General features: G+C 43.2%; 1 protein-coding gene across 1 annotated transcript in view; it reads right to left on the bottom strand.

Annotated features, from left to right (window-relative positions):
• Positions 1-1575: 1575 nt before the first annotated feature.
• The window catches only part of INCENP (inner centromere protein), a 46234-nt gene continuing 20873 nt past the window's right edge, over positions 1576-26936 (bottom strand). Inside the window, exons 8-18 of the mRNA XM_063289240.1 lie at positions 21890-21941; positions 16502-16616; positions 16281-16418; positions 10420-10529; positions 10209-10329; positions 9063-9185; positions 5115-5287; positions 4808-4922; positions 4588-4686; positions 3252-3402; positions 1576-2104 (exon numbers count right to left, since the gene is read on the bottom strand). Of these exons, the coding sequence (XP_063145310.1) occupies positions 1899-2104; positions 3252-3402; positions 4588-4686; positions 4808-4922; positions 5115-5287; positions 9063-9185; positions 10209-10329; positions 10420-10529; positions 16281-16418; positions 16502-16616; positions 21890-21941 (1403 nt within the window). The 3' untranslated portion in view covers positions 1576-1898. The remainder of the gene's footprint in view (positions 2105-3251; positions 3403-4587; positions 4687-4807; positions 4923-5114; positions 5288-9062; positions 9186-10208; positions 10330-10419; positions 10530-16280; positions 16419-16501; positions 16617-21889; positions 21942-26936) is intronic.

Genomic DNA, 26936 nt, shown 5'->3' with positions numbered 1-26936 from the left:
CGAGTCCTGTGCAGTTGAGGTGTTCCTAATAAGGCCAGCTCTCCTCTTAGCCAGAACCTCAGCAGGCAGTCCCTGAAAGATGAGGGGTGGATAGAGCTGTATGTACCCTAAGGATGCTGAACTCTTGCCAGCCCTGAAGTTTTAGCCACATATTTGGTTGGCTTTTATAAACAGAATGGAGGTGATGAGATTTAGTCCTCTTCAGGGAGGACATTTCTTGGGCCAACCTTTACTATGGACTAGAAACATAAAAAGTATAGCTCAAGAAGTGTCTAAGACAATAAGGAATAAAACAATTTATAACGGAAACGTAAAAAAATAGCTATTTTTAGTTTCTTAGTGTATCTTTCCTGTTATTAAAAAAAATTGAACCAAATACAAAAAGCCAATTTTACACTCCCAAGTTCCTGCTATGTATAAACATGAGATATAACCATATCCTCTTTATCATAAAAAGCCTGATAGGCAGATTTGTGCCTAAAAGCAAGCTAGGCTACAGTTTAACAATGTCACAACACTACAAAATCTTGCAGTGCTGGTTGATATTTTTTCCTCAAAATTGTGATGGAGTTTTTGCAGAATCATCCCAGAACAGTCTAAAGGGTAGAATGCATGTATTGTGTTCACCCATAATGGTTTCATTTTGAATGGTATAAAAATGTGGCATTTTGTATGAAACGGTTTATTGATTTGTAACTATGGTTTGTGCCTTAGAATGAGGGTGAAAGGGCAACTTCACTGAGGCAAACATTTTATAGGACACAGTAAGTAAAGGACTGGCACAACTTATTAAGGAAACTAGGGATTAATATCAGCCAATCCTATGCACAGCTATATTGAAAACTAAGCCCTTTTATGAGCAGTTACATTCTCCATCATCTCTAACAATAAAGCTCAAAAATACATTCAAGAGACATTTACCTCCAGGTTCTAAAACAGACCTCCCATTAACTTACCTGATCTTTTTAATAACTGGAAATGTAAAGAATTAAATATATGACCTTAGGCACGCTTCATAGTACATTTGTATCCCCCCTTCCCTCAAGGGCTTGATTTGTCCCAATTTATTTTTATAGTAATCTAATGATAGATTAGAATGAGTGTGTATTCACCCAAGGTCACTCAATGACAACTCAAGATTTGTCCTTACAGGTCCTTATTCTTAGTCCTACATGCCAGTTACAACAGCCCCACTAGGGAGAAGAGACAGAAAATAATATACTTTATAGAGATAGGCTGTCCTAACAACCAGGAAACACACTGAGACAATGAACTGGTCTCTAATATTTATTACTAGTACCTAACAGGAATCCTAACAAACTGAAGAAGCGTGGGAAAAACCCAGACATATAACCCCCAAGGGTTAAGGCGGTCCCGATCTGTGTCTCTTTGAATGGCTGAACAGTTCCTCAGTGCTACGCATGCACTTGACAGTCTGGATGGGAGCCCCCTGCTCGCCATCCTTACTCATGACATAGGCTATAATAAAAGAATCTTGAATGTCTTATTGTATTGTACCTCCACTCCTTCTTATACCTCAGTAAATCAGGCAAACATTTGTCTGAGCTACTTCCAAATATTGTCTTGCTTCCCAGGACTTAAATAATGTTTCAGCCGTCTTTGCCTAGGTAACGGTTCTTATTTATTTCCGTCGAGGTCAACTCCCTTACTCTCTACATATAGGTTCCTAACAGCTGACATATATAACAATAGGGTTATTATAATATTGTTGCCAATCCTAGCAGGTCACTTAGGCACCGTGAGCAGAGACAGAAACTTCATCATGGGAGCATAATATTTATTAATATTGATAAAAGAAAAAAGAGTGTACACATTAAAAAGCAATACATGTTCTCCTTTGACAAATATAACCAGACACACATTAGACTGAACAGGCATCAGCACCTCTTGAAAGCAGAAGGGACAGATTTGCCACCTGTGAAAGGTGGGGAATTCCATACTGCAGAGCTAGTGCGCTTGAAATAACGCGGCTTGCTCTTATAGAAGATTTCTTCCAACCTGGGACTCTTCACCACTCCAAAGAGTGCTTTGGTATTTGGTGGGTTATAATATTGACGCAGGATTGCTTGGCTTAGCTGATTTCCTAAGGGAAGGAAGAACAGATATATTGACTGCTGTTTGGGGTCTGTATTCTGCAGTTTCAGTTCTTAAAATGGACAGCAAGAATTCCCAAGGAAGAATGGATAATTTTTCCCCAATCTCATGGATGAAATTGTCGTCTTCCCTCATAATCCAATTCACACAAAAGACAGTAGCAACAATTATGAACATTTTAAAATGAAAAGATATTGTGCATGTGTAATTAAAATTAGAATTGATCTTGTCCATTGCTAGCAAAGCATTTCCTTCCTGAAATATTTCCAGACCATTACAGATCGCTGCTGGAAGCACTGAAATCTGCCTGCCAAAATATACTTAACAGATCTGGCCCATAAAAGAGATGGACATCCTATATATTGTAGATGTATATAATTTGGAATGTATTTATGTAAGTTTTTGTAATGTGTTTCTTTTTCTATATTAAAAATGAAAAAGGTCTCTGTCCTCAAACAAACAGGAAATACAAATTCTGCTTCCCAGCACATTTTAAAGCTATATTCACTAAGTATGAAAAAAGACCAAAGTGCTAAACCACTACGTTTAAAAGATACTATGTCAAGTCTCCAGGTACATCATGAATACTGCATTGTCACACTGCACAGAAGTTTCACGTTTTTAGTAGCCCAGATCTTTAGAAGAAATACAATTCCATGTTGCCCAGCTTTGCTTTTAAGCAAGCATGTTTAGAAGATGCTTGAAAATCTCATTAGACCACAGAAATGGTTACACTGGGTCATAAACAGCCAGAAACTTCTAAAATGTGAACAGCTTCTTTCCAAATACCAGTGACAAGAAATACAGCTTCTGAGCACAGTTGTTCTGTTCAGCACTCAAGGCCAATAGCAGGATAAAAATGTTCTCTGTAAACCTGTCCACCAATTTTTAAAACCATGTAAAGTGAACTACCATATCCCATGGCAACAGGTTCCATAAAATACTGGGAAGCCTTCCTCAGCCTGGTACCCTCCTGGCACATTGGGACTTTGTCTCTCTGAATTCTTAGCAAAGAGTTGGGAGTTCTAGAGGTTGCACTTTCTGTACATCTGCCGGGCACTGGATTAGGGAAAGCATATTTAAGGGAGTGCTCAGCTGTAATGTGAATCAAAGAATACAGATGGTTTCCAACATACCAGTAGCCCAAGCAGGGATGGGTTTGCGGGGCTGGCTCTCATCATCTGTTGAATCATCACTGTTCAAATCCATCCCATAATTATTTAGATCAATCTTGGGTTGTTTGGGGCCTTGAGGTGTCATCTGGTATGAATTACTGATAGGCGAGTTCTAGAAAGAAGAATGCCAGAAAAATCAAGTCACTGGAATTGGATCCTGGAACCACTAAGAGAGTTGTAGGACATGCTAGAGTCCAAGAGGAGATCTGTTAGTAGTTTCCCATTGTTTTTCAGAAGAGCAACTGACATAACTTATTTGTTCTCATTTCCAAACAAACTCTCTAGTTCTTCCCAACAGTGGCAGCAGGAAGGCCTAAAAATTATGTCTCAGTTGAGAGATCCCAAGCTGCACCCTCCCTCCTTCAAAGCAGCTGGTGGTAAAGCATAACCTGAAGATCCAAAGTTCCTTTCTATTTCAAGAAAAAGTTATTTTCTATTAGAATAATAGCTTTATTTTTCTAACGACAAGTCCTAGGAGGCAGCCAGGGTTTTTTTATCCAATGTATTAGTCCAGATATTTCCTTCTAGCACGTTTTATTTTTCCTCTTTAGATTTTAACTTCTGCCACTATACTTTCAACTTTCCCCAGTTTTGTGAAAGGATGTCTATCTCAGAGAGACAGAGGCACACTAAAAAGGTACCCCCCCCCAAACACAACACACACACAGAGGAAGGAATGAGGGGAGAAGCAAATTTGTATTAAAGTATTATAGGGCAATAAAATAGGCCAATGTTTTGATTTGCTGCATTTCTCAGGGCCAAGGCCATTTTATTCTAGTTTACGTAGCAGTTCAGTGTCAAACTGTGGTTATTGTAGGACTAGGACTGTGACTCTCCAGATGCTGCCAAGCTACAATTCCTAGCAGGAGTGGGTGAGGAGATAGGAGTCAATCCTCATCTGTTTTATTGCTTTATTGGATTTATGAGCCCCAATATCATTACCGGGGCTGGTCCGGGTTCTTTTCTTGCCTCTGGATGGCATTTTTAGGGTGTGGGACTGAGCCAGAAGGGTTGAGGCCAGTCACAAGCTGGGAGCTTATTTCAGAAGCTGCTAGTTGGTCACCATCTTGGCTCCTCCCCTTTTATGGGTGTATACAAAGAGATGTTCCTGTTCGATTCAACAACTGAAGAGCCAGAAGTTCCACTTTGTTGGCAGTATTAAAAATGGCTCTGTATGGTAAACCTTAAACACCCACTAGAGTTAACCTGCTTTCCAATATAATCTTAAGTTTAAGACCATATACTTAGGGTTACTGTCACTCTTTTTGCTAATTATTCAGTGTAGTTCTGAGATTACCTCAACATTCACCGTCACATTCAGTTGTTTATTGGCAGTCTCCGCCTGAGCCTCTAAAGTTGTTTTCTGTAGTTCCTCTTCTTGCTTCTGTTGTTCCTGCTAAAAAGAGGCCATGCAATATTGAGAAAGGACATTGCGGTTGCCCCACAACAGATCCAGATGAGGTGGGTGGGCTGCAAACGTAACGGAAGACATTCAGAGAGATGGATGAGCCCCTTACCAACTTCCTCTCTTTTTCCTCCATTTCTTTGCTGAGCCTCTCCTTTTCCTTAGCTGCTTGTAAAACCTCTCTCTGCAAGCGAGCAGCCTTTTCTTTCTCTTGCTGTTCACACTCCCTGCAAGCAAACATGCTACATTACCACCTGAAGAGAAAACCAATCAATCTTTTCAGCATAACTTGAACCCCGTTAGTCCCAGCTATGCCACCAGATGTCCTAATCATATATTTGTGCACATGAGAACTCTTCCCATGCCTGCTTCTATGAGAATTCATGGAATGGAAGGACGCTCAGCTATTCTGTTCTTACTGCTGCGCCTGGATCTTTTCCTGTTCTCGCTTCCTCTCCAGTTCTCTCTCAGCAGCCAGGTTTTTTTCTCTTTCCAGCTCAGCCTGGCGTTGTTCGGCAATCTTCTTTGCTTTCTCTTGTTCCTCCTTTCTTTTCCTCTGCATCAGCTCCTTATGTCTACGTTCTTCCTCTTCCTAGGAAAAGATCATGTTATTTTCTAAGTGAGGTTCACACCATAGGCAAATGAAGCCAGTTAACCTGAAAATCAGAGAGGAGTCATGGGAAAAGTCATACATGGCACTAGCTACATCTCTCCCACAAGCCCATCTGAGATTGCAAACCTGAAATATCCTGTTTTTCTATTCAACTCTTAAATGCTAAGATTATGACGAAAAAAGAACCCCAAAATTCTAACATTTTGAAGCTTAGCCTGACTATGTGGGGAACGATTTGTGAGAAAAAAGTTCTACTATAGGAGGAACAGTATACTAAGAATTGAACGTGATCTCCCTAGTGCACCTCTGCAACCATTGTACTGACGTGGGTGCTACAAGGCCACAGATATTTAATACAACGTATGCTATGATTTTGGTTTGATTCAAGTCAAATCTGCACTGGACAAGATCAGTTATAATCTGCTTTATCCAGGTTTTCCTCGATGTTCTGCACTGAACTTTCTATCCATGTGGTTAAGTTCTCCAGAGGAGCTTGCATGGGTAGCAAGCTCGATTCATTCTGCAAATGTGCCCAAACTATATCAACTACCATCTTGGATTTCATTGGCTATTGACTGGTGGCAGCATTTCTGACATGGTCTATCAATGTGATACCAAGGATTCTATGGAGATAGAACATTTGGAATGTTTCCTGTTTTTGGATCTCTGGCTCTAGAACTATCTATTATTCAGCCCTATATAGAATTTGTAGTATCAGTTACCATAAATTTTGATGTATATAGTAATGTGAGGCTTCTGCCAGATGAGTAAACCAAAAACAGTGGTGGCCGCACCAATGTCAGCCCTTCAAGGTACACCAGATCAGGAAAAAGAGTCCATAGGACTATAGCTATACTTTATGGAGATAGACTATAACAACAGAATCCTGCAAGTCTGCCTGTCTTCCCTCTCCTCCCTCTTATACCCCAGGGAGTCAGGGAGGAGGGCCAGTTGAGTTTCTAACATTTTCCTGCCTCTCCAGACTGCACTTGCTGTTTCCCTAATGGCCCCTAGATTCCTTCTCCAAGGTTCTCTATACCAGTCTGGGGTTTCACTTCAGCTGTTAAGGCAACCTCCTTTTCCTGTACTATGGAACTGGAGTATTTGAATTCTTGGACTTGTTCTAAATTGCACTCCATTTAGGTGTATGGATAATGCTGATTGCTAAATACTGTGTGGTCAGTACTTCATGTTTTCCATGCTGATGACCAGTCCAAATAGCCCTGTTGCATCCCTGATGTCACAGAGGATATCAGTGGCTTCCACTTTTTCATCAGCAAATATGGCCGTATCATTTGTATCTATGAGGTCTCCAATGATTTGTCCCTTGCCAAATTCAATTCCATGCCTATTTGCGAAGACTTTTTTCATGATGGTGTCTACTTTGGTATTGAATAGCAATGGAGATAGAATGCATCCCTAGCATACCTCAGTGCTGACTGGGAAGCTCTTCTTCATGGGCCACTTGTTCTGTTTTTCAGAATTCAACTACCTGCTTGAATATTTTATTGGCCATGGAGAACAGACTGATCCCACTGTAGTTTTTGCACTCACTGTTATCTCCTCTTTTAAAGATAGGGACTATGATAGCTTGCTTCCATGTGCTTGGTTCTTGCTCTGATAGCCTGAATAACTGAATTAGTTAGCACAGTCACTGTAGTAAAGTGTCGGCGTCTGCTGCTGTCTGTGCTTTTGCTGGGACATCACATCAAGCAGTTTTGTTTTGCTTTACATGTTTTCAGTGCTTGCCACCTCCCCTGATGTTGATTTATCAGGAAGGCCTAGGTTGTGGGGTGGTCCTGCAGGTTGTATATATCAGATTCTTGTTGGTTATATAGTTGGTAGAAATATTATTTCTACTGTTTCAAATGTTCAGTGTTGGAACATAACATGCAAATGAGTGTTGCTAATGCTTTCATTGATGCTATGTGTACAAGCTCTAAGATGTTGCGGTGTACACTGTCTAGCATTCTTTTTGATGTGCAACTTCTTGCAAGTCTGCAGGAATATTATCGCTATAATAAAGACAGATGATATGGTGAAGTTAGTAGTATTGGGATTGTTTCTTTTGGTCAATCATGTCTACACTTTCATCTGATATCCAGGCTTGGGTGTGTTTACAGGGGGCAGAGCAGAGAGACCTGGTGCATTTATTTAGTTGAAGCAGAGAGATTTGCAGCTTCCTCCATATTTTCTGGTTCTGCAAGCATTGCAAAGCAATTGGATGGGGCTAGCTGAAACCATTGAGGATATAATGGCCAGTCAAGACCATTCCCTGCAGTGCGAGAGTTTTGCCTTGGGGGTGGGTCTTTTAAAGCAGAGTTGCACTTACATGTATAAGATGATGATCAGACATGCAGCCTGCTTCCCACAGTACATGGATGTCTTTAAATGAGGTCCTGAATTGGTTGAGTATTATAAAGTAATCCAGGAACGTGGCATTGTTTTTACTGGGTGTGTGTCATGTAAGTTGGTGTTCTGCAAGTGCTGGAATATGCTATTTCCAATGATTAGCCAATGTTATGCTGCAAATGATAACAGGCACAAGCCATCACCATTTAATGCCAAACATTTCTGACTATGTCCTCCTGTCCTGGCTAATTTGCCCCAGCATGGGCATTCAGGTCTCCTGCAATGATGATAATATGGCTGTGTAATAGAGAGTCCAGTGTGGCTTAGCACTGAAAGTAGAATTCATTCTTTGCTTAATTTCATAAAATTCACCAAATGAATTTGCATAATAGCTAATAATGTGAAGTCAACTCAAAATAGGTTGAAAAGCCACAATACTGTTAGATGCCTTTTAGTCCACTGTGAAAGCAATACTCTCAGTATGCTGGTCGCCCTGAGTAATATAACATCATCCATTTTTCAGTGTCTGGAACAGTGATTCACATGTTGCTTGAACCAGGCAGTCACAATTCATCCAATGCAGTCATCAATATTCTGTAGCTTCTTTGTTTAGAAAATTTACAGAAAATGCAATTACCAATTAATGAAGGTGATTCAATTTTCTGAATCTAGAGCTATATCATCATGCTTATCTATTGTTAAGTTTTAAATACTGGAAACCAATAATTGGTGTTAATTTTCTCATTTGGGCAACTTTGGAATATACACATATAGCACCTCTGGCTGGATGGACAATTGTTGTTGTTGTAAATAACTCGATGGCAACTAACATCTCATGACGACCCTATGTATAAGATCAAGATACACTAGAACTCTAGTAATAATGGAAAGATTTGTGACAGCTAGAAAGTTATGGAATGTGATGTCTAATAAAAGGTTTGACCCCTTTTCTCATGCTAAATTGACTTTATGGGGAAACACAAATTTAAAAGTGGGAAAAAGATGGTGATATGGAAAAATTGGATGGAAGCGGGGATACTGACTTTGGAGCAACTGATTTTTTTGTTGTTGGTCTTGACCAGTAGTTAACTATCATTGATGCCCTGGATGTGGTAGCATTATTCAGTGAACACTTTTGTCCCAGTGCTTGTGTAGATGCATGCTTTATTTTGCAATCCCTTGGTGGAAGATTAATCCTCCCCATTTATCTAGGCTTGGGACCACCATATAGATAAGTTACCATCTGGTTAAACTAAGGATATAGTTACTTAAGAATACCACCAAAAATCAGCAGAAATTAAAACAATTGTGTCAGTAATAAATAGGAATGTGTTCATTTCACCTTCCTCAGTCCCCTAGGTCCACCACCTCCCTGCTTTTGCCCACCAACCCTCTACTTTACCAGCTGTAGTGCTCTCTGTTTCCGGGCATCTTCCTCTTGTTTGCGCCGGGCTTCAAGCTCTTCCAGCTTCTTGACAGCTGCCCTTTTCTTAATTTTGTCTTCTGCCACTTTTTCCTCTCGAACCTAAAATATACATTTTGCATTGTACAGAGAACATATTCTGTTTGATGCATGGGGGGAGACAATACATTATGCCAAAATAATCCCTTTTCTTATCTTAAGGCTGGGGAAACAGTATTTTCATGGCCAAGGGCTATAGTGCATAGGGCCATGTCACACACATGGAAGGGACTGATTTTTTCCTAGCTTTGAGAAAAATGGGATAGAGGGTTCTTTGTTTTTTCTACAATTTTTGTGGATTCCTCACCTGAAATTGTTAGGAAGCAATTCTACTAACATGTTGATAGGAAAGCGTTATAGGGAGAATAAAAAACAAAAAAGGGTCTTACAGTCTGCACATGATAGGGGGACCTCTAGAGTTGTAAAGCAGAGGCATGGAAAAGAAGTAAGAGTCCAAACCATGAAATGTGATGTGGAATTATATTCTGAAAATTTGGAACCTAGTATGAAGTATGAAGCTCAGAAGACTGTTCTTTTCCAGCAGAGACTCTGCTGCATCTGAATTAAAGTTTTGGATGGAGTTTCTACAGATGAAGAAGGCTGTGAGAAATTTGATAAATATGATTCCATATGGCCAGGGTTTAATTTGTTGGTTAAGAGTTGGTTAAGATTATATTTCATTGTTCTAATATGTACAACTTTATTGTTGTTTTTGTTACTACTATTATCTTTTTTCTAAGCTTTATTTTATTTTGGTTTATCTTGTTTTGTTTCTTGGAATTATCATTTATTACTGTACTGGATTATTTTTTTTTCTTTTGTTACAGATTAAAAAGCAATAGTTTTTTTTAAAGAGGAAGTAAAAGAAAAAGTTAAAAGGGGTGTTTTCTTTACATGAGACTGAAAAATCTGGTATAAAGAATGTACTGACCGCCTGAGAGTGGCTCTGAGCTGAGAAGATAATACTCGAAGTGCATGATTTTAACAATCCCACCTGGCTTTAGCAGAGGGTACATTAGCAACATCTTACAGCCAGATATTATGCAGGGGCCCCACCTTCCCCACAAGCTCCCTCACTGCATTCACCTTCTCATTCTTCTCTTCATGTTGAGCAAATTTTTGCTCAATTCGTTTCTTCTTCTCCTCTTCTAACTGCTCTGCTCGCTCCCGGGCCTGCAACACCTTGCGGAGGCGCTCTTCACGTTTTCTGAGGGCACACAGGAGACCAGTGAGAAGAAAAAACAGAAAACTCAGGGCAGATCACAAAAGGAGCAGCCAGAAGGTCTCAAATCCATACCGCTTCATCTCTTCTAGTCGCCGCCTTTTTTCCTCCTCCATTTTCCTTTTTCTTTGCTGCTCAGCCTCTTCTTTCTTCCTCAGATTCTCTAACCGCTGCCTCTCCTTTTCCTAGACCGAAGAAGAGACGGAAGAAGCTTATCTTAGTGCCTTATGAAAAGCTGCATCCATTTTTATTGCTACTGTAATGGTCCCCCCAAGGCGAAGGGTAGAAAGCAGAATTGTGGCTGTAGCTACAGAAAGGTCACCTTTTCTCAGTTCTGGTGAACACATTTCACAGTAAGACTATGCAATGGCTTCAGAAACAAAATAACAGGAACATGAAACATACAATTCAGAATATGGGATGTTTCTGACAGCTCAAGAATGTTTTTTTTTTCCCTGGACCACCACGACCTGGCCATTCATTTGGGTGGTCCAAAAACTTTCTGAAATAGACTGGCAGAAACAGGAAATACAGTGCATTCAGAAAGTATTCAGACCCCCTTCACTTTTTTCAATTTTGTTATCTTGCAGCCTGATACTACAATCGTTCAAATTCATTTTTTTTCTCATTAATCTACACTCAGTACCCCATAATGACAAAGTGAAAACAGAATTTTAGAAATGTCTGTAAATTTATTAAAAAGGAAAAACTGAAATATTACATGTACGTAAGTATTCAGACCCTTTGCAACAACACTTAAAATTTAGCTCAGGTGCCTCCCATTTCTCTTGATAGTTGCTGAGCTGTTTCTACACCTTGATTGGAGTCCGCCTGTGGTAAATTAAATTGATTGGACATGATTTGGAAAGGCGCACACCTCTCTATAGAAGGCCTCACAGCTGACAATGCATACTGTATCAGAGCAAAAGCCTTGAGGTCAGAGGAACTACCTGCAGAGCTCAGAGACAGGATTACTGCAAGGCACAGATCTGGGGAAGGCTACAAAAAAAATTCTGCTGCGCTGAAGGTTCCCAAGAGCACAGTGGCCTCCATAGTTCTCAAATGGAAGAAGTTTGGCACAACCAGGACTCTTCCAAGAGCTGGCTGCCCAGCCAAACTGAGCAATCGGGGGAGAAGAGCCTTAGTAAGAGAGGTGACCAAGAACCTGACTGAGCTCGAGATCCTGTGTGGAGATGGGACAACGTTCCAGAAGGACAACCATCACTGCAGCCCTCCACCAATCTTGGCTTTATGGCAGAGTGGGTAGACAGAAGTCTTCTCAGTGCAAAACACATGAAAGCCCACTTGGAGTTTGCAAAAAAGCACCTGAAGGACTCTCAGACTGTGAGGAACAAGATTCTCTGGTCTGATGAAACCAAGATTGAACTGTTTGGCCTCAATTCTAAACATTATGTCTGGAGGACACCAGGCACCGCTCATCATCTGCCCAATACCATCCCAACAGTGAAGCACGGTGGTGGCAGCATCATGCTGTGGGGGTGTTTTTCAGCAGCAGGGACTGGGAGACTGGTCAGGGTTGAGGGAAAGCTGAATGGAGCAAAGTACAGAGATATCCTGAATGAAAACCTGTTCCACAGCACTCAGGACCTCAGACTGGGCCAAAGGTTCACCTTCCAACATGACAACGATCTTAAGCACACAGCCAAGACAACACAGGAATGGCTTAGGGACAACTCTGTGAATGTCCTAGAGTGGCCCAGCCAGAGCCCTGACTTGAACCCTATTGAACATCTCTGGAGAGACCTGAAAATGGCTGTCCACCGACGGTCCCCATCCAACCTGATTGAGCTTGAGAGGATTTGCAAAGAAGAATGGCAGAAAATCCCCTAATCCAGGTATGCAAAGCTTGTTGCGTCATACCAAAAAAGACTCAAGGCTGTAATTGCTGCCAAAGGTGCTTCAACAAAGTACTGAGTAAAGGGTCTGAATACTTACGCACATGTGGTATTTCAGTTTTTCCTTTTTAATAAACTTACAGACATTTCTAAAATTCTGTTTTCACTTTGTCATTATGGGGTACTGAGTGTAGATTAATGAGGAAAAAAAATGAATTTGAACGATTGTAGTATCAGGCTGCAAGATAACAAAATTGAAAAAAGTGAAGGGGGTCTGAATACTTCCCGAATGCACTGTAGGTGTTCTTGAATACTTTTGGATCAACCTCAGAACAACTGGATTAGTGAGGCCTGGGAAAAAAGTGGAATGTTTCAGAGTTCTACACAATGTCTTACTTCATGAACAGAATGTTTTCCGTGTATACAAAACAATAGTGCCAATTTAGTCACAATTTTCAAGTGGGGGAGGGGAAACCATGTAAGAGCCTGAGTAGTTCTTTGCACGCCCAGCTTTGCTCCTGCAAGTCATGCTGACTGCCACTACAAATTCCTGAAAGTTTCAAGCAATTGGCGTTAAAAAAAAAAATCAAGAGTGGGGATTAAAAGAACCCAACTATTTTGGTAAAACCTGAAACATATGCTATACTTAGGCGTTGGGACCCTTTATAGCTATATAGGCACTTCATTACTTTTTAAAATATGTTAAGTATAAATTGGCTTGTACATAAGAGTATGATTCATGTATAAATGTTTAAGGTATACTTTATTCAGAAAATTTGTTATATATTCCTTGACTGAATTTACTCAGTGTTTTAAATTTCTATGGAAATGGGACTACAAACTGAACTTTGCAGTGGAAAGTTGAACATCTTTCTGGAACATCTCTTCCTTTCTGCATGTTAGAAGAATTAGGCATGCAAAATGTGTATACTAAAAACAGAAGAAACCGTTGATATTGTAGTAAAATAAAGTTACATATTCTGGATCTTGTCTTCCACTGTATCAAATGCAAAAAAATACTAATTTTCCGGAGAAAAAAAAGCTGAGAAAATGTCACGACTCAGAATACACATTTTGCCATATGAAACACTGAATCTGTCTCTGAGTCTGAAATACTTTTAACTGTCAGCAGTTTCTATTTCTTTTGGCTTTTATTTTTATTCTTTTCATGGACTTCTGAAAACTGAAATTTTGTTTATGATAAGAAAAGCTTCTCCATCCTTCTCCATATTAGTTTATTTCTTGATTTAATATCTTTCCAAATCTACATAATTTTTTTTTTGCATCTTTCCATATATCATTTAAGAAGAAAATGTTAGGAAACATTTCATCGTCCACTGTTTTCATTAAAACAAGCAAACAAACAAGAAAAAGTCTTGAGAAAAGTAAGTTCTCTGGACCTTTGCACTCCACTGTCACTGCAAACTGTTAATACGGTTAATTAAACTCCACTCAGATCTGAAACAGGAACAAACAACAAGGATGTTTTTGCACAGATGCAGCACTGGCAAGTAATTTCTACTTCAGTGTCTCACGCTGTGCTCTCCACCGCTGGCAACAGCCACTTAGCCAGACCACAAATGATCCTTCAAGAGAAAATTCAACAGGCAACATTCTCTTGTTTAGCAGGAACAGCATTCCTGTGTTCTTATGGACCAAAAAAAGCATGTATAGATGCCGTTATCCACAGCTCTTTTTCACATGTGGCAGGGATCAGCAATCTGATGCTAGCCAAATGGTTGGAACAACTCCCATAATCCATTGCCTTTGGCAATGTTGGCTGAACCTGATGAGAGTCTAAAGTACAAAATGTCTGGACGACAGTATATGCTGTTATAAGGAATCAAACAAACTTGACTGAGGCAAAGATTCAGTGCACAAGAATAGGTGTGAGGAGAAGGAGCAAGCACACGAAGCATAACATGGTAGATAAGTGATTAACTGTTTCCCCTCAGAGCAGCAGAACGAAGTATCACGCCACAGGTGCCAGCAAGAGCAGAGAGGAACTACACCTGCCAGCAAAATCAGCTGCAGAAAAGATAAAGGAAGGCAAATGCTGGGACAGGGTGTTGAGTCCATCCCCTTTGCTTGAGGAGAGACTGGCATGCTAGTTGGCCCCACTAGGCTTCACTGCCATCCAATTTGGCTAGGAAGTATGCCTCATTTAATTCAGTGGGGTATTAAGTAATATCGTACTGGTTAACATTCTTGTCTCTTCCTTTATTGTAAGTATTTGGGCAAAAAATGTAAAATAGTCTGTTATTCAGGAAAAATCTAGATACGTAATTTTATTAAATTACATCCAAAGACAGACCCTGGAAGAAGAATAACAACAAAGGTATATGTTATGGTAAATGTGCCAAATCATTTTGGCTTTGCGTGGGAATAGAAAAATGCAAGCTTTATTCATACGTGGCAGAATTTGGGCCAGAAATACTCGGAATGTTAATGTACACTGAAGAAGGTTGACATGCACCAATTTAAGGCTTAACTAATGTAAGCAAGTTAGCATTTATGAATTGCAACAAAGGGCTACTTTAGATGTCATAAACCAAACATTGTCACAGAATACAGGTAATCCTCATTCAGTGACCACAATTGGGCCTGGCAGCTTGGTTGTTAAGTGAAGGGGTCACTAAGCAAAACCACAACTGTGCTTATGATCTTATTTCAGCTTTCCTTTGCTTTACAGACCTGCAAAGGTTGTAAATGCGAGGACTGGCCGTAAAGTTATTTTTTCATCACCATTGCAAACAGTCGCTAAACAAGACAGTTGTTAAACAAGGACTACCTGTACACATATATAGCTAGTTACAACTGAGCATGTCACTATGAATTATATTTTTTATTTATACTTCATGTTGTACACCTTATAGCAACTGTATTACTAACAATATACATGAAGTGATCAAAAGGTAGCTTAAATAGCTTCTTTGTTGCACTTCGTTAGCTTCAAAAAATGGATCAAAGTTGAGATGAAATAGTAAATGTACCATGTTCTGAAGTATTGAAGGCTTTCTCAATAAACAGAAGAATTAGAATAATAATTGTACATGCACTATCTACTTTTCAGTAGAATGTAGTTGAAAAGTACTAGATATATGCTGGGCTTCCCTTTTAAAAGAGGTCTCTATGCAAGTTAGGGCAGCTTTAGACAACACACACTGGGTTAAATATGCACAAATACACCTACTGTAAGATCATTCTTGTTACTTACAACAAACCCTCCCTGTGTGAAGAAAAGATTGAGGCATGGTTAATAAATATATTTGGGTATTAACAAAATCTTTTCAAAATCTATGTACTGCCAAGTCTACAACAGGACTGAACTACGGCCTCAAGTAGGATCCTGCTAGTTATACATTTTGTTAATTCAGACTGAACTCCATTATCCTGTAGAATCAGTAAGAGCAACCTGCTGAGCTATTTAACCCAAGAAGCAACAATGGGTTGAACTATCTGCCAGAAACTTGTATGGAAGAATACTGAACTGCTAGGCTATGGTGCGTGGGACAGAATCATTTAGCCTGCAGGTTTAACAGAGTTGAATCTAGAGCCATGGCTCAGAATTTCAAAACAATGCCTCTCCCAGCCAACATGCCTGCCTTTCAGTCTCTTTGGCCTCTTTGCCTATCTACTTTCTTGCTACCAGTAGTGCACAATTTCACCTCTCAGACACTGCTTATAAAGTACCCGCTGAGCTACTGGCATAACGTGAGTTCCTCCTGCCTCTTTTTAAACTCCTTATTTCTTTCACCAACTGTTCAAATTCTTGCTTTTCAACCTGTTTCTTTTACTAGCGCAACTCAACTGAGATGTAACCACACTTCAAAGCCTTTCATCATTTGAACCAAAAAAGCTCCAAAGAAGGGCTTTCAATCTGAACATTTGTGTAAACTCATCAGTAATAGCAGAATAAATGCCATGTGAAACCAGTTTCTTAGCTAAAAGCAGTAAAGGGACAAGAGCTTGAACCTTTTGATGTTTAAAACTTTTGAAGAGGGGAGGACAACTTCCTCCCCCAGTCCAGAAGCCCCCCCGCTTTTTTTTGGTTACCAAGTACAGAGTACTTTAGACTACCTTGGGATCGATGCGGAGAGGAGTGTTCTGTCTGAGGAATGATTTTATAGTGCTGTTTCGACTAACAGAGCCAGGAGTCATCATCAGCATCTGGTTCTTCTGTACTGTGTGCAAGAATGTCTTGAAAGGACGCACAACCTGAAAAACCCAGAATCTTATCAATCCGTGGGAGCCCACCCCTTGTCCTGGGTGCCCGCTCAGGGTTGTGACGCTTGACTTACCTTGCTGGCAGGGCACTGAGGAGATGGAGTCTTTTTTCTTGGTGGGGAGAGCTCATCTTCCGTGTGCTGTCCATCATCTCTATTGCTAACTGCCCTCTTATAGCTTGGCTTTCTCCTGTAAGATTATAAAGGGCTCATTCCACACAGCAACTCAGCCACAACATCTCCTTGTCTCCCATACAGGTATGAAGTGTAAAATCTTATCACAAAGGACTCGGGGGCAAAATAGCTGCTTGGGCAACTATTCAATGACACCTGCCTTTTCCTAGAAACTAGTTGTATCTGTTTGCCTCCATGGGCCTACTCTGTTGTTACCTAAGTTTGTGGTACAGTCTTGAAAGCCTCTCTTAAGCAGAGGGCAGGATATCAATCCTTACTGTGAAGATCCTTTCCAGTTTGGTATGCAGATACATTCAAGGTGCGCTTATCTACTCCTCCTTATTTAGGACAGAGAATCACGTGACTTAACCTTTTATACTGTATCTTCCTGGGGACAATTCCCCCCCAGTTCCATACTGTGGCCAGCAAAATGACAAGATAGTTAAGGGACAGAACAAAAAGAGCAGGCATTGTTTTGGTGAAGGCCATTTATGAATGAATTAAAAACTCCACTGTCCCTTAAGCAATAGACAGTCAGTTTGGAATGCTAGTAAGATCTTGGGGGTGTTTATATACCAAATCTTTGAGACCCATTGTGATCCATACCAGTTTTACATTCTGATTGGTACAGAGGGTTTCAAAACTGCACACTCAAAGGTATGCAAAATTCTGCACAGGCTGTGGTTGCAGCATAGGTGGAAGAATTATTTGCACATGGTGCCTCAGTAGTGTTATGAATGTCAAGCATAGACTCTTTGCTAAATGTATCAGCCAAAGAATTAGTGGTAGTCCTGCCAAAATTTGTAACTGGAGCATGAGGTGGCTACTACTGCTTTAATAAAGAGGGCTAGGGCATTACACGTGGAAGGAATATGCTGCATTTCAAAAGCTAGGAGGCAAATTTTGAGTCATCATGCTATTATAGGAAAGGGCATCTTTTCTTCCTATAATAGGTGTGATGAAGGGAACTAGAGACTGATTAGGCTCACACAAGACACCAACTTTGCACAGCAGCAACTTCCACAAAATGGCAAATAACCTGTGTGCGCACCCCTGCTCCCAAACAAACACAATCACTGCACTAGGCTGGGGCTGGGCAATAAATAAATGCACAATCTACTCTCAGTAAGAACATTTCAATCTATATTCCAAACAAAATGATGATAGAACCCTGCAGCCTCAAAAAACAAAAAAATAACAAAGCATTATTAGGAACAAACATCAAAGCAATAAAATTCAAAACCGTATCAATCAAGGTGAAGGATGAGTCAACTCAACCCTGCAACCCTGAAATCTGGCCAACTTCTAGACAGCTACACTTAACTCCTTACCCCATACTCACTCAGGATCAAGGTTTACTTTCTGCAACTAGAGCAAATCTTGAATTTGCTGCCAGCTCATCCAGGAAGTGAGGGACCAAATACAAATAGTGATTTGGTGCAAAGGGCCGGCTCATTGCAAGAACGTACCAGGACCTTGCAACCTGGACTCTGGGTCCTCTCTTCCCATCCAGCAGCAGCTCAAACTTCAGGGTGCACATCAGAGGCCTGCAGGGCCACTCCAGAGCTCTGCCTAACTGCACTCCTGCTTTGCCCGGAGAAGCATCTATCTAGGCAGAATGAGGTTTGGCGGTGATCTGTATATTTAAGTGCCTTCCCCCTGAAAATGTGCAATCCCATTTAAATTTTTTTTGCACCCCCACCCCAAAGCAGGTCATGACCCAGTTTGAGAACTTCTGCACTAAACCATTATGTAATTTATGATTTGTAAATCATGGTTTATAGCTTAGCATTATATACTGTATGAGCAAGTTCACTTGGCTTGTTTGACAAACATGAGTTAAAACAAATTGGGCCTTATATAAAATATGAACCTCGTTATTTCCAAAATGAAGCCACTGCATGATATTCTGAATGCTCTTCCACTGCACCATATACACCACAGAATGACAAGAAAAAGATAGGTAAGTGAGCACAGGGAGTTCACTTTTGAAAGGAACAAAGGATCAGGTCTGATGGCCATACCCTTAACAGAAAAAGTATAACTCTCCAGTACCCTTTTACCTGATCAGCAGAAGACTCAAATCTTTTTACTATTTACAAGAGACCATGGCTCTGTAAACATGTTAAAGATGAAACTCTTGATGAAATGTTTACCTCTATGTGTCTGTTGATGGCTGTTTTGTCTGAGTGCCAAGCTTCCAGGAATTCTCTGGCCTTTTTGGATTTGGCTTGGTTTAGGATGCTCACAGTGAGCACCCTGCAAGCCTGGCACTCAGACAAAGCAGCCATCAACAGTCACACAGAGGTAAACAACATTTACATACCATTCAAAAGAGACAATACAGAAGCCGAAAGACCAGAACACCTCCTCGCCAGCAATCAACACCCAGATATGCAAAAATCAACACTAGGATCAACACCAGATGAACCATCAAACAGCACAATACACCCTAATCAAGGAACTAGTAACTCAGGCAATCAAGCAAGCAGCAAACAACAGCCCAATCAAAGAACTCCCAAGGAGAGAACAACACCCCCACCAACACAAGCAGGGCAAGCCACGGTATATAAACAGAGAGCAAGGCCCTCTCCCTGTTTGCACTGAAGATGTTGCCTAGTCTGGCAATGAAACATCTGCAAGAAAACAAGGCTCAGAGAGCACCAAGGACTCCACAGTTCAACCCTGAGCTACAAATATTCACTTCGAAAATAGATGTTCTCTCCAAGCAAAATTAGTTAAATATTTTATGTTGAGGAGAGCTTTCTAAGTGGAAAAATTATCTCATTCAGGCACTGAGCAGACCCATATTTGCTTGGCTTCAGTAAGGCTGCTGCATCTTAGAGGTCTTCATAAGCATGGCTTGCTTCTTTACCACTTAGAGCTGCAGACATTAAAATAGGTTTTCTTAATGATTCAAGGAAATGCAGAAGACTATGAGTTGCTCCAAACTTTCAGAGGACTGCATTACCCCTTGTTACTGGTGGAATATATTTCTGTTTATAACAATGCAAACCTAAGACAGTTTTGGGGAAACAAGGAAAATGGTTATCTAAAACTGTCTAGAAGTCAGCAGTTTTTTGGGGGTAGAGCTATCAGTCTGATCTGATCCTCTTATCTGAAGAAGGGTGAAAATGTTTTAAATGAAAGGAGAGGCATTGCCATGTCTCATTGCCTGAGTCAAAACTTGATCATTACATGATCTGTCTCTAGGATTAAAGGTTTTCTTAAGGATAAATTACATTTCACTATCAGATTCTTCAAGGAGAGGTAAAAATCCAAGATTAGCCTTCTTAGGATTTAAGACTGTATCTAAAACCCCCTTATCCTTAAATCTGAGAAGCAGATGGGAGAGGATAAGGATTCTTTGAGGGGATATTATCAATTTAGCAGCTGATCAGTAATTGCCTCCTATATATCAGAGGAAAATTAAATGCTAAAAGCTCTAGGAAAAGTTTCTATTTTCCAAGAGATTCTCTTGAAGTTTCCAAGGGAAAGAAAAACCTCCTTTGGTTTCAGCCATCTGGAAAGGCTGCACCTATTGTTCTTTTCTCCCATTGGTGGCTTCTGAGAGCAGTTCCCATATGGCTGGGATACACAAAAACCTGCAGAGGTTATTAAATTCTAACTCCCATCAGCTCTAACCAAAGGTAATGCACACTGGGAGATGCAGAGCACTGACATCTAAAGAAATACATGCAGCCCACCTCTGGCAGGGGGTACATAGAGGCATCACTGAATTACTTTGGCAGGAAGCTGGTAGAAGATACCGTTGAATCCCTGGAGGGACTGCCCTGTGGGAGACTTCTGCTGAGCATTTCTTAGTATTTGAACAGATGGCTGGGAAGACTAGCAGCAGGAGTTCCCTCAATAGCTTGGCCTGAAACTGATGACTCTTTTTTGTCCTGTGACTTAGACCTGCTGAGCTTTCTTCTTTGTAGGTTTGCTACATCACACACTTCACTGTGGGTGCTGTGAGAAACAGAGGCAAGGGAAACAGAAAGAAACTGCACACCCTTTTTCTTATAGAATTTAAGATTACAGTGCTCTGAAAATAGAGAAGTTTCAAAATTCTTGAAAGCAGAGGTTTGGGGAAGAATGTTTCATCTGTTCTGAGCAAAGACACGGAAGAACTGGGAAGGAGTTTACTAGAAGAATATAGCTTTTGATACTATATCACATGGTTCCTTGTAATTAGCTAGGAAGATTTATACTTTATCCTGATTATCATCAAGTCATTTTTGACTCCTAGCAACCACATAGATTTTCTCCATGACAATCTATCTCTAGCCTGTTCTTTCAAGTCTCCCAATGGCACACTCATCACCACTGCAAGTGAATCCATCCACCTTCCACCTTTCCCAGCATTACAGCCTTTTCCAGAGAGCTGAGAACTCTGGTTTGATTTGTTCAATGATCCATCGGTTTGTTTTCTTGGCTGTCCGCAGTATTCTCAGGAATCTTCTCCAACACCAGCGTTCAAAGGCGTCAATATTCCTCCTATCCTGCTTCTTTAAAATCCAACTTTCACTTCCACAGAGTGTCACAGGAATATCATGGCTTGCACAATTTTGAACTTTGTAGGTACAGACACATAATGGCATCTGAATATCTTTTCAGCACCTTCACGGCTGCTCTACCAACTGCTAGTCTGTGGGTTTTTTCTTGATTGGTTGTTCCTTTACTGTTGATGGTTGATCCTAAAAGGCAGAAGCTATCTAGCACTTTGATATCTTCATTCCCAATTCTAAGTCTGGTTGTTCTACCCGTTGTCATTAGTTTGGTCTTCTTTATATTTAATTTTAATCCCATTTTTTCACAGTGCTCTTTGACTTTTAGTACTAGGCCTTGCAGATCCTTTGCATTTTCAGCTATCCTGACTTACGCTGACTAACCTCCTATACCCAAAGAGAAAAACAGAAAGGGTCGCCTCCTTATCTTCCTCCCTCTCTTTAGATCAGTGTTTCTCAACTGAATGACATAAATCAGTGTTTTTCAAACTTGACAGCTTTAAGATGTGTGGAATTCAACATGCTGGCTGGGGATGCTGGGTGTTGATGTCCGCCAATCTTAAAGTTGCCAAGAGTGAGAAACACTGTTGCAAATGAATCTTCCTCAACTAATTGCCTTTCTTGTGTCTTGGACTACAATCTCATTATCATCCACTAATTAACATAGCTGCTTAGAAGATTCTTAAGACTTAACACATTAATTGGCAAAAAAGTTAACACTATTTGTTTAAATAAAACTAATCAAAGAGTTTTTGTCAAAAGAGGCAAAGAAACATACCGGGCACTCTGAGGCTGCTTTTGTAACTCATCACTCATTTCAGACAAGCCTTCTGCATATAAGGAGAAACAGAGAATGAGCATTCAAGCATTTGGCTAAGTTAGGTCAGAGGCAAAGTTGTTTTATCAACAAATAAGTAGTCAATTGTCAGGGCAGAATGTTCATATGTTTACAAAGTCTTTTTACAGAAAATATTCATACAAACTGTTTATTGCAGTATAAACTAAATAGTAAACAAAGTAAATAGCAGCTCTCTACCTCTTCCTGTCCATAAACAGCTCTGCTAGAGTCACACTAGATAAAACCAGAATTTTTAAACCATTTCTGCTAACCCAGAGTAGTGCCAAACCATTATCCTAATTTTACTGAATTAATTTCTTCACCGTAGCAGTGTATGGGGTTTTGAATTACTTGACTTCAAAAATCTGAAGCCAGAAGTACTAATTATGTAATAGGGCCAATTAGATTTTACCTTCTGCCTCTGTTCTAGTGGCATATTCGCTCTGAATTAAAAATTTGATTTCAGCACACACTATTCTCACACAACAATCCTGTGAGGCTGATTATTTATTCAATTCATATGGCTGCCCATGTACCAGGTAACTCTGAGCAGCTAACAAGGATTAAAAACTGAAAATATTTCCTTAAAATAGAAAGGAAAACAAAAATAATAAAACATAGCAGAATAAAGCATACTGCACTGGGAGTGGCAGACACACAACTTGTATAGTTACAACTGGGCTGGCTCCTGGGGGAAGAACTAGAACTTCTTAAAGGCCAGTAGGGTCAGGGCAAACCACACTTCAAGGTGAAGTCTCTTTGATAGGGCAGACCCAGAAAGCATGCTTCCTGGGTCCCGCAAGGTGTCATGCGCTGCCTGCCTCTGAATAACGCTCAGACACTGGTTCGTGGATCAGGCTCTGATTTATTCATGGTGCGGTACAGCTTAGGAAGAAAAAAGCTGAGAGTGACAGGAGCGCGCCGGTGCGGGGTTCAAATACCCCGCGCCGGTCAGCGCCCCCTCACTCGCGGTCACGTCACCCCCCTTTGTCTAATACGTTGCCCTGCCGGTGGGTGAGGGGTTCCGGGATCGCCCATCATCAGGTTTTCCATTCCTCTGCTGATTGCTGTCAGCTGGGCGATCTCCGTGGTATTGGCGCTGATGGCTTGGGTGTGCTCCGTGATCTGTTTAGTTATTGTTTGTTGGCCGTTAGTCGTTGTGGGTTGATGGCTACTTATCTTGCGCCCCTTCACCTATCTCCTTGCCATTGTCATGTGTGCCTTTGCGCTGATGACTTTAGCTCAACGGCACTCATGACATACTGCCCCCTTTCCGAATAGTGTTCCCCCCCGGTTTTCTGGGTTTTTTTTTTTTTTTTTTTTCCCGTGGAGCTGTCAAAGCGCCACATTTTTTTTTTTTTTCGAAATTCCCGCCGGAGTGGTTGTCACCCCTCCCTTTGCTCCTCCCCCTACCACGTGCCTTCCCAAGGTGTGTCCATGTTGCGCATGCTCGGGTCCTGTCCTGGCGTGCGCATGCTCCAGCCACACCCTGTTTGTTTGGCTCAGTTCGGCTAGGAGAGAGGCGTGGCTGGTCGGGTGCTTCTCAGCCCCAGGTAGGGCCCTTCTTTTTCCTTTTTTAAAGTGCGTCGCCTTTGTTGTGTCTCCTGGGCGTTGCCCCCAGGTTGCCCTGTTGCCTTGCTTGCCACTCCCCCACGGCCGGGGGGGCGGGGGGAGGGTGCTGGCGAACGTTTGTCACCACCCCGTGGGCCCGGGGCGGGGGGAGTGAGTCCCGGGGGGGGGAAGGTCCACCCAAGTCGCGGGCTTGGGGGGGGCCCTTTCCCTTGGGGCACGGGAGGCGGGGGGGGGCCTGCAGGGGGGGTTTTTGGCTTGCTGACCTTGGTTGTGGTTTGTCGGGGTATGCCCGGTGAAATGCTCTGGTCAGGTCGAGCGCGTTAACGTTGTGCGCCGCCACCCATTCCGGGTGGGGGAAGTGTTTCCACCTGACCAGATAGTGTAGAGTTCCGCGTTGCTTGCGGGAGTCGAGAATGTCCCTTATCTCGAAGTGGTGTTGCCCGTCGATCATCACCGGTGCGGGCTGTGGCGTGCTTGGGTGCCATCGGGAGGTGGTTGCCGGTTTCAGGAGGCTGGTGTGGAACACCGGGTGGAGTCTTCGTAGGTTGTGTGGCAGGTCCAAGCGTATTGCTACCGGGTTCACTATTTGCGTGACTCGGAACGGCCCGATGTACTTAGGCCCCAGTTTTTTCGAGGGTTGGGTTGACTTTAGGAACTTGGTGGATAGGTAGGCCATATCCCCCGCTTGAAACGTTGGTTGTTGGCGCCGGTGCCTGTCGGCCTGCTCTTTGTAGGCTGCCTGTGCCTCCTTCAGCGCCGCCGTGATCACTGGCCATGCTTCCGCGATCTTCCGTCCCCAGTCGCTAGCGTCCACCTGGGGTTCCGGGGGTTGGGGTAGCTCTGGTATGGGGACGAAGTCGCGCCCCGAGACTACTTCGAACGGAGTTTTCCCCGTGCTCGTGTGGACGGCGTTGTTGTATGCGACTTCGGCGAACGGGAGCAGTTCCGCCCAGTCGTCTTGGTGGTAGTTAGTATATGATCCTATGAATTGCTCTAAGGTGGCATTAAGAACCTCTGTGGCTCCGTCCGTCTGAGGGTGCCAAGCCGTAGATAGGGCCTGTTGGGTCCCCGTCAGCTTCAGGAAGGCCCGCCAGAATTTGGAGGTGAACTGTGTGCCCCTGTCGGTCACCACACGTGCGGGACATCCGTGTAGCCTGTACACGTGGATGAGGAAGAGTTTGGCTAGCTGTTGTGAGGATGGGACCGACGTGCAGGGGATGAAGTGGGCCTGCTTTGAGAAGTAGTCCTTCACCACCCAAATGGCCGTTTTCTTCTGGCTGGGTGGGAGGTCCACTATAAAATCCATAGAGATTTCCTCCCATGGGCGGGAGGGTTCTGCCACCCGTTGCAATAGCCCCGCGGGTTTGCCTGGTGCCCGTTTGGCCCTAGCGCACGTTGGGCAGGACGCTACGTAGGTTTTTACGTCTCGCCTGAGCGCGGGCCACCAGAATTGACGCCTTGTTAGGTGTAGGGTCTTGAGGAACCCAAAGTGTCCCGCTTGTTTGGCGTCGTGTGACCTATGCAAGATTGCCTGACGTTGCGAGTCCGGGACGTAGATTCTGCCTTCCCCCCATGCCAGGTCCTGTGCCATCGTTACCTTGTCGGGGTTTGCCAGGAACCAGGGGTCGGTTTTGAGGGCGGCGGCGAGGTCCGTGCGCATGCTCCCTGGTAGTTGCGGTTGCCTTCTTCCGGTCGCCGGTTGTCCCGCCGTCGGCTGCGCCGTAGAGTCGAGCTGCCTCCGCGCGCCGCTTCGGGTGGTCACGGCCATCCCCAGTTGCGAGGCGGATAGGACCGTCCCGATGGTGTCTGGGGCGGGCTCTTCGTCTTGGGGCAGTCGGGAGAGGGCGTCGGCCAGGAAGTTCTTTTTGCCCGGCATGAACTTCAGCTGGAAATTAAAGCGGCTGAAGAATTGGGCCCATCGGACCTGTTTTGGGCTAAGGCGTCTAGGCGTTCGTAGGGCCTCGAGGTTGCGGTGGTCAGTCCATACCTCGAATGGTTGGGTGGCTCCCTCGAGTAGGTGTCGCCATGTCTCTAGCGCTGATTTCACCGTGAAGGCTTCTTTCTCCCAGACGTGCCATCGCCTTTCTGTCTCGGAGAACTTCCTTGACAGGTAGGCGCATGGTTTCAGGAGTCCCGTGGGGTCTTTTTGTAGCAGGATGGCTCCCAGGGAGAAGTCTGAGGCGTCGGCTTGGACCACGAACGGCCATTCTGGGTCCGGGTGCGCGAGGATTGGCTCCGTAGTGAACAGCGCTTTCAGCTTGTTGAATGCGGTCTGGCACGCGGGAGTCCAATTCAGCACTGTGCCTGGGTTCTTGGCGCGTCGGGTGTCCCCCACCCCTTTGGTTTTGAGGAGGTCCGTTAGGGGGAGGGCTATCTCAGCGAACCCCCGGGCGAATGACCTGTAAAAATTCGCGAATCCGAGGAAGCTCTGTAGTTGGCGTCTGTTGCGGGGGCGCTCCCAGTTTAGCACCGCTTCGACTTTTGCGGGGTCCATTTCGATGCCGTCCCTGGAGATTCGGTACCCCAGGTAGTCTAGGCGCTCTTTGTGAAACTCGCACTTTGTAGGCTTGGCATAGAGCTGCGCCCTTCTGAGCTTGTCGAGGACTTGCCGGACTAGGGTCACGTGTTCCTCGTGCGTTTTTGTGTAAATCAGGACGTCGTCGATGTAGACCAGGACCCCTTTGAACAGATGTTCATGCAGTACCTCATTGATGAGCTGCATGAACACCCCAGGGGCCCCCGCGAGTCCGAAGGGCAGTACTTTGTACTGGAAGGCGCCTAGGGGGCAGTTGAACGCCGTCTTCCATTCGTCCCCCTCCCTGATTCGGATGCGATAGTACGCCTCGCGAAGGTCCAGTTTGGAAAAGACTTTGCCCGTGGATAGGTGGGCGAGCATGTCCTTCACCAGGGGTAAGGGGTATTTGTTGGACAGGGAAGCTGCGTTTAGACCCCGGTAGTCGGTGCAGAGCCGTAGGGTCCCGTCTTTCTTCTCCCGGAATAAGACGGGGGCTCCGACCGGTGAGCATGCTGGCTCTATGAATCCCCTGTCTAGGTTTTTATCGATGAACTCCCGGAGGGTTGCCATCTCCTTCGGGGTCATCGAATAGATCTTTGGTCTAGGTAAGGGGACGTCGGGCAGTAGGTCGATCCGGCAATCCGTCTTGCGGTGGGGGGGTAGTTGGTCAGCTTCTGCCTCTCCGAAGACCTCGGAGAAGTCGGCGTATTGTTCTGGTAGGTCTGCTGTGGTAGCGCCGTTGTCTTGTGTGGTCGCCTCCGCTCGTCCTACCGTGGGGTTGGTTCTGCCCGCTGGAACTGGTGCTCGATATTCGCCGTCGCCGAATGTGAAGGTGCGGGTCTCCCAGTTGATCCGCGGGTTGTTTGTCGCGAGCCATGGCATCCCCAGGACTGCAATGGG

The sequence above is a fragment of the Candoia aspera genome, chromosome 1 (genome assembly GCF_035149785.1).
Source record: "Candoia aspera isolate rCanAsp1 chromosome 1, rCanAsp1.hap2, whole genome shotgun sequence".
NCBI lineage: Eukaryota > Metazoa > Chordata > Lepidosauria > Squamata > Boidae > Candoia > Candoia aspera.
This window is presented reverse-complemented; position numbering and strand designations above follow the sequence as displayed.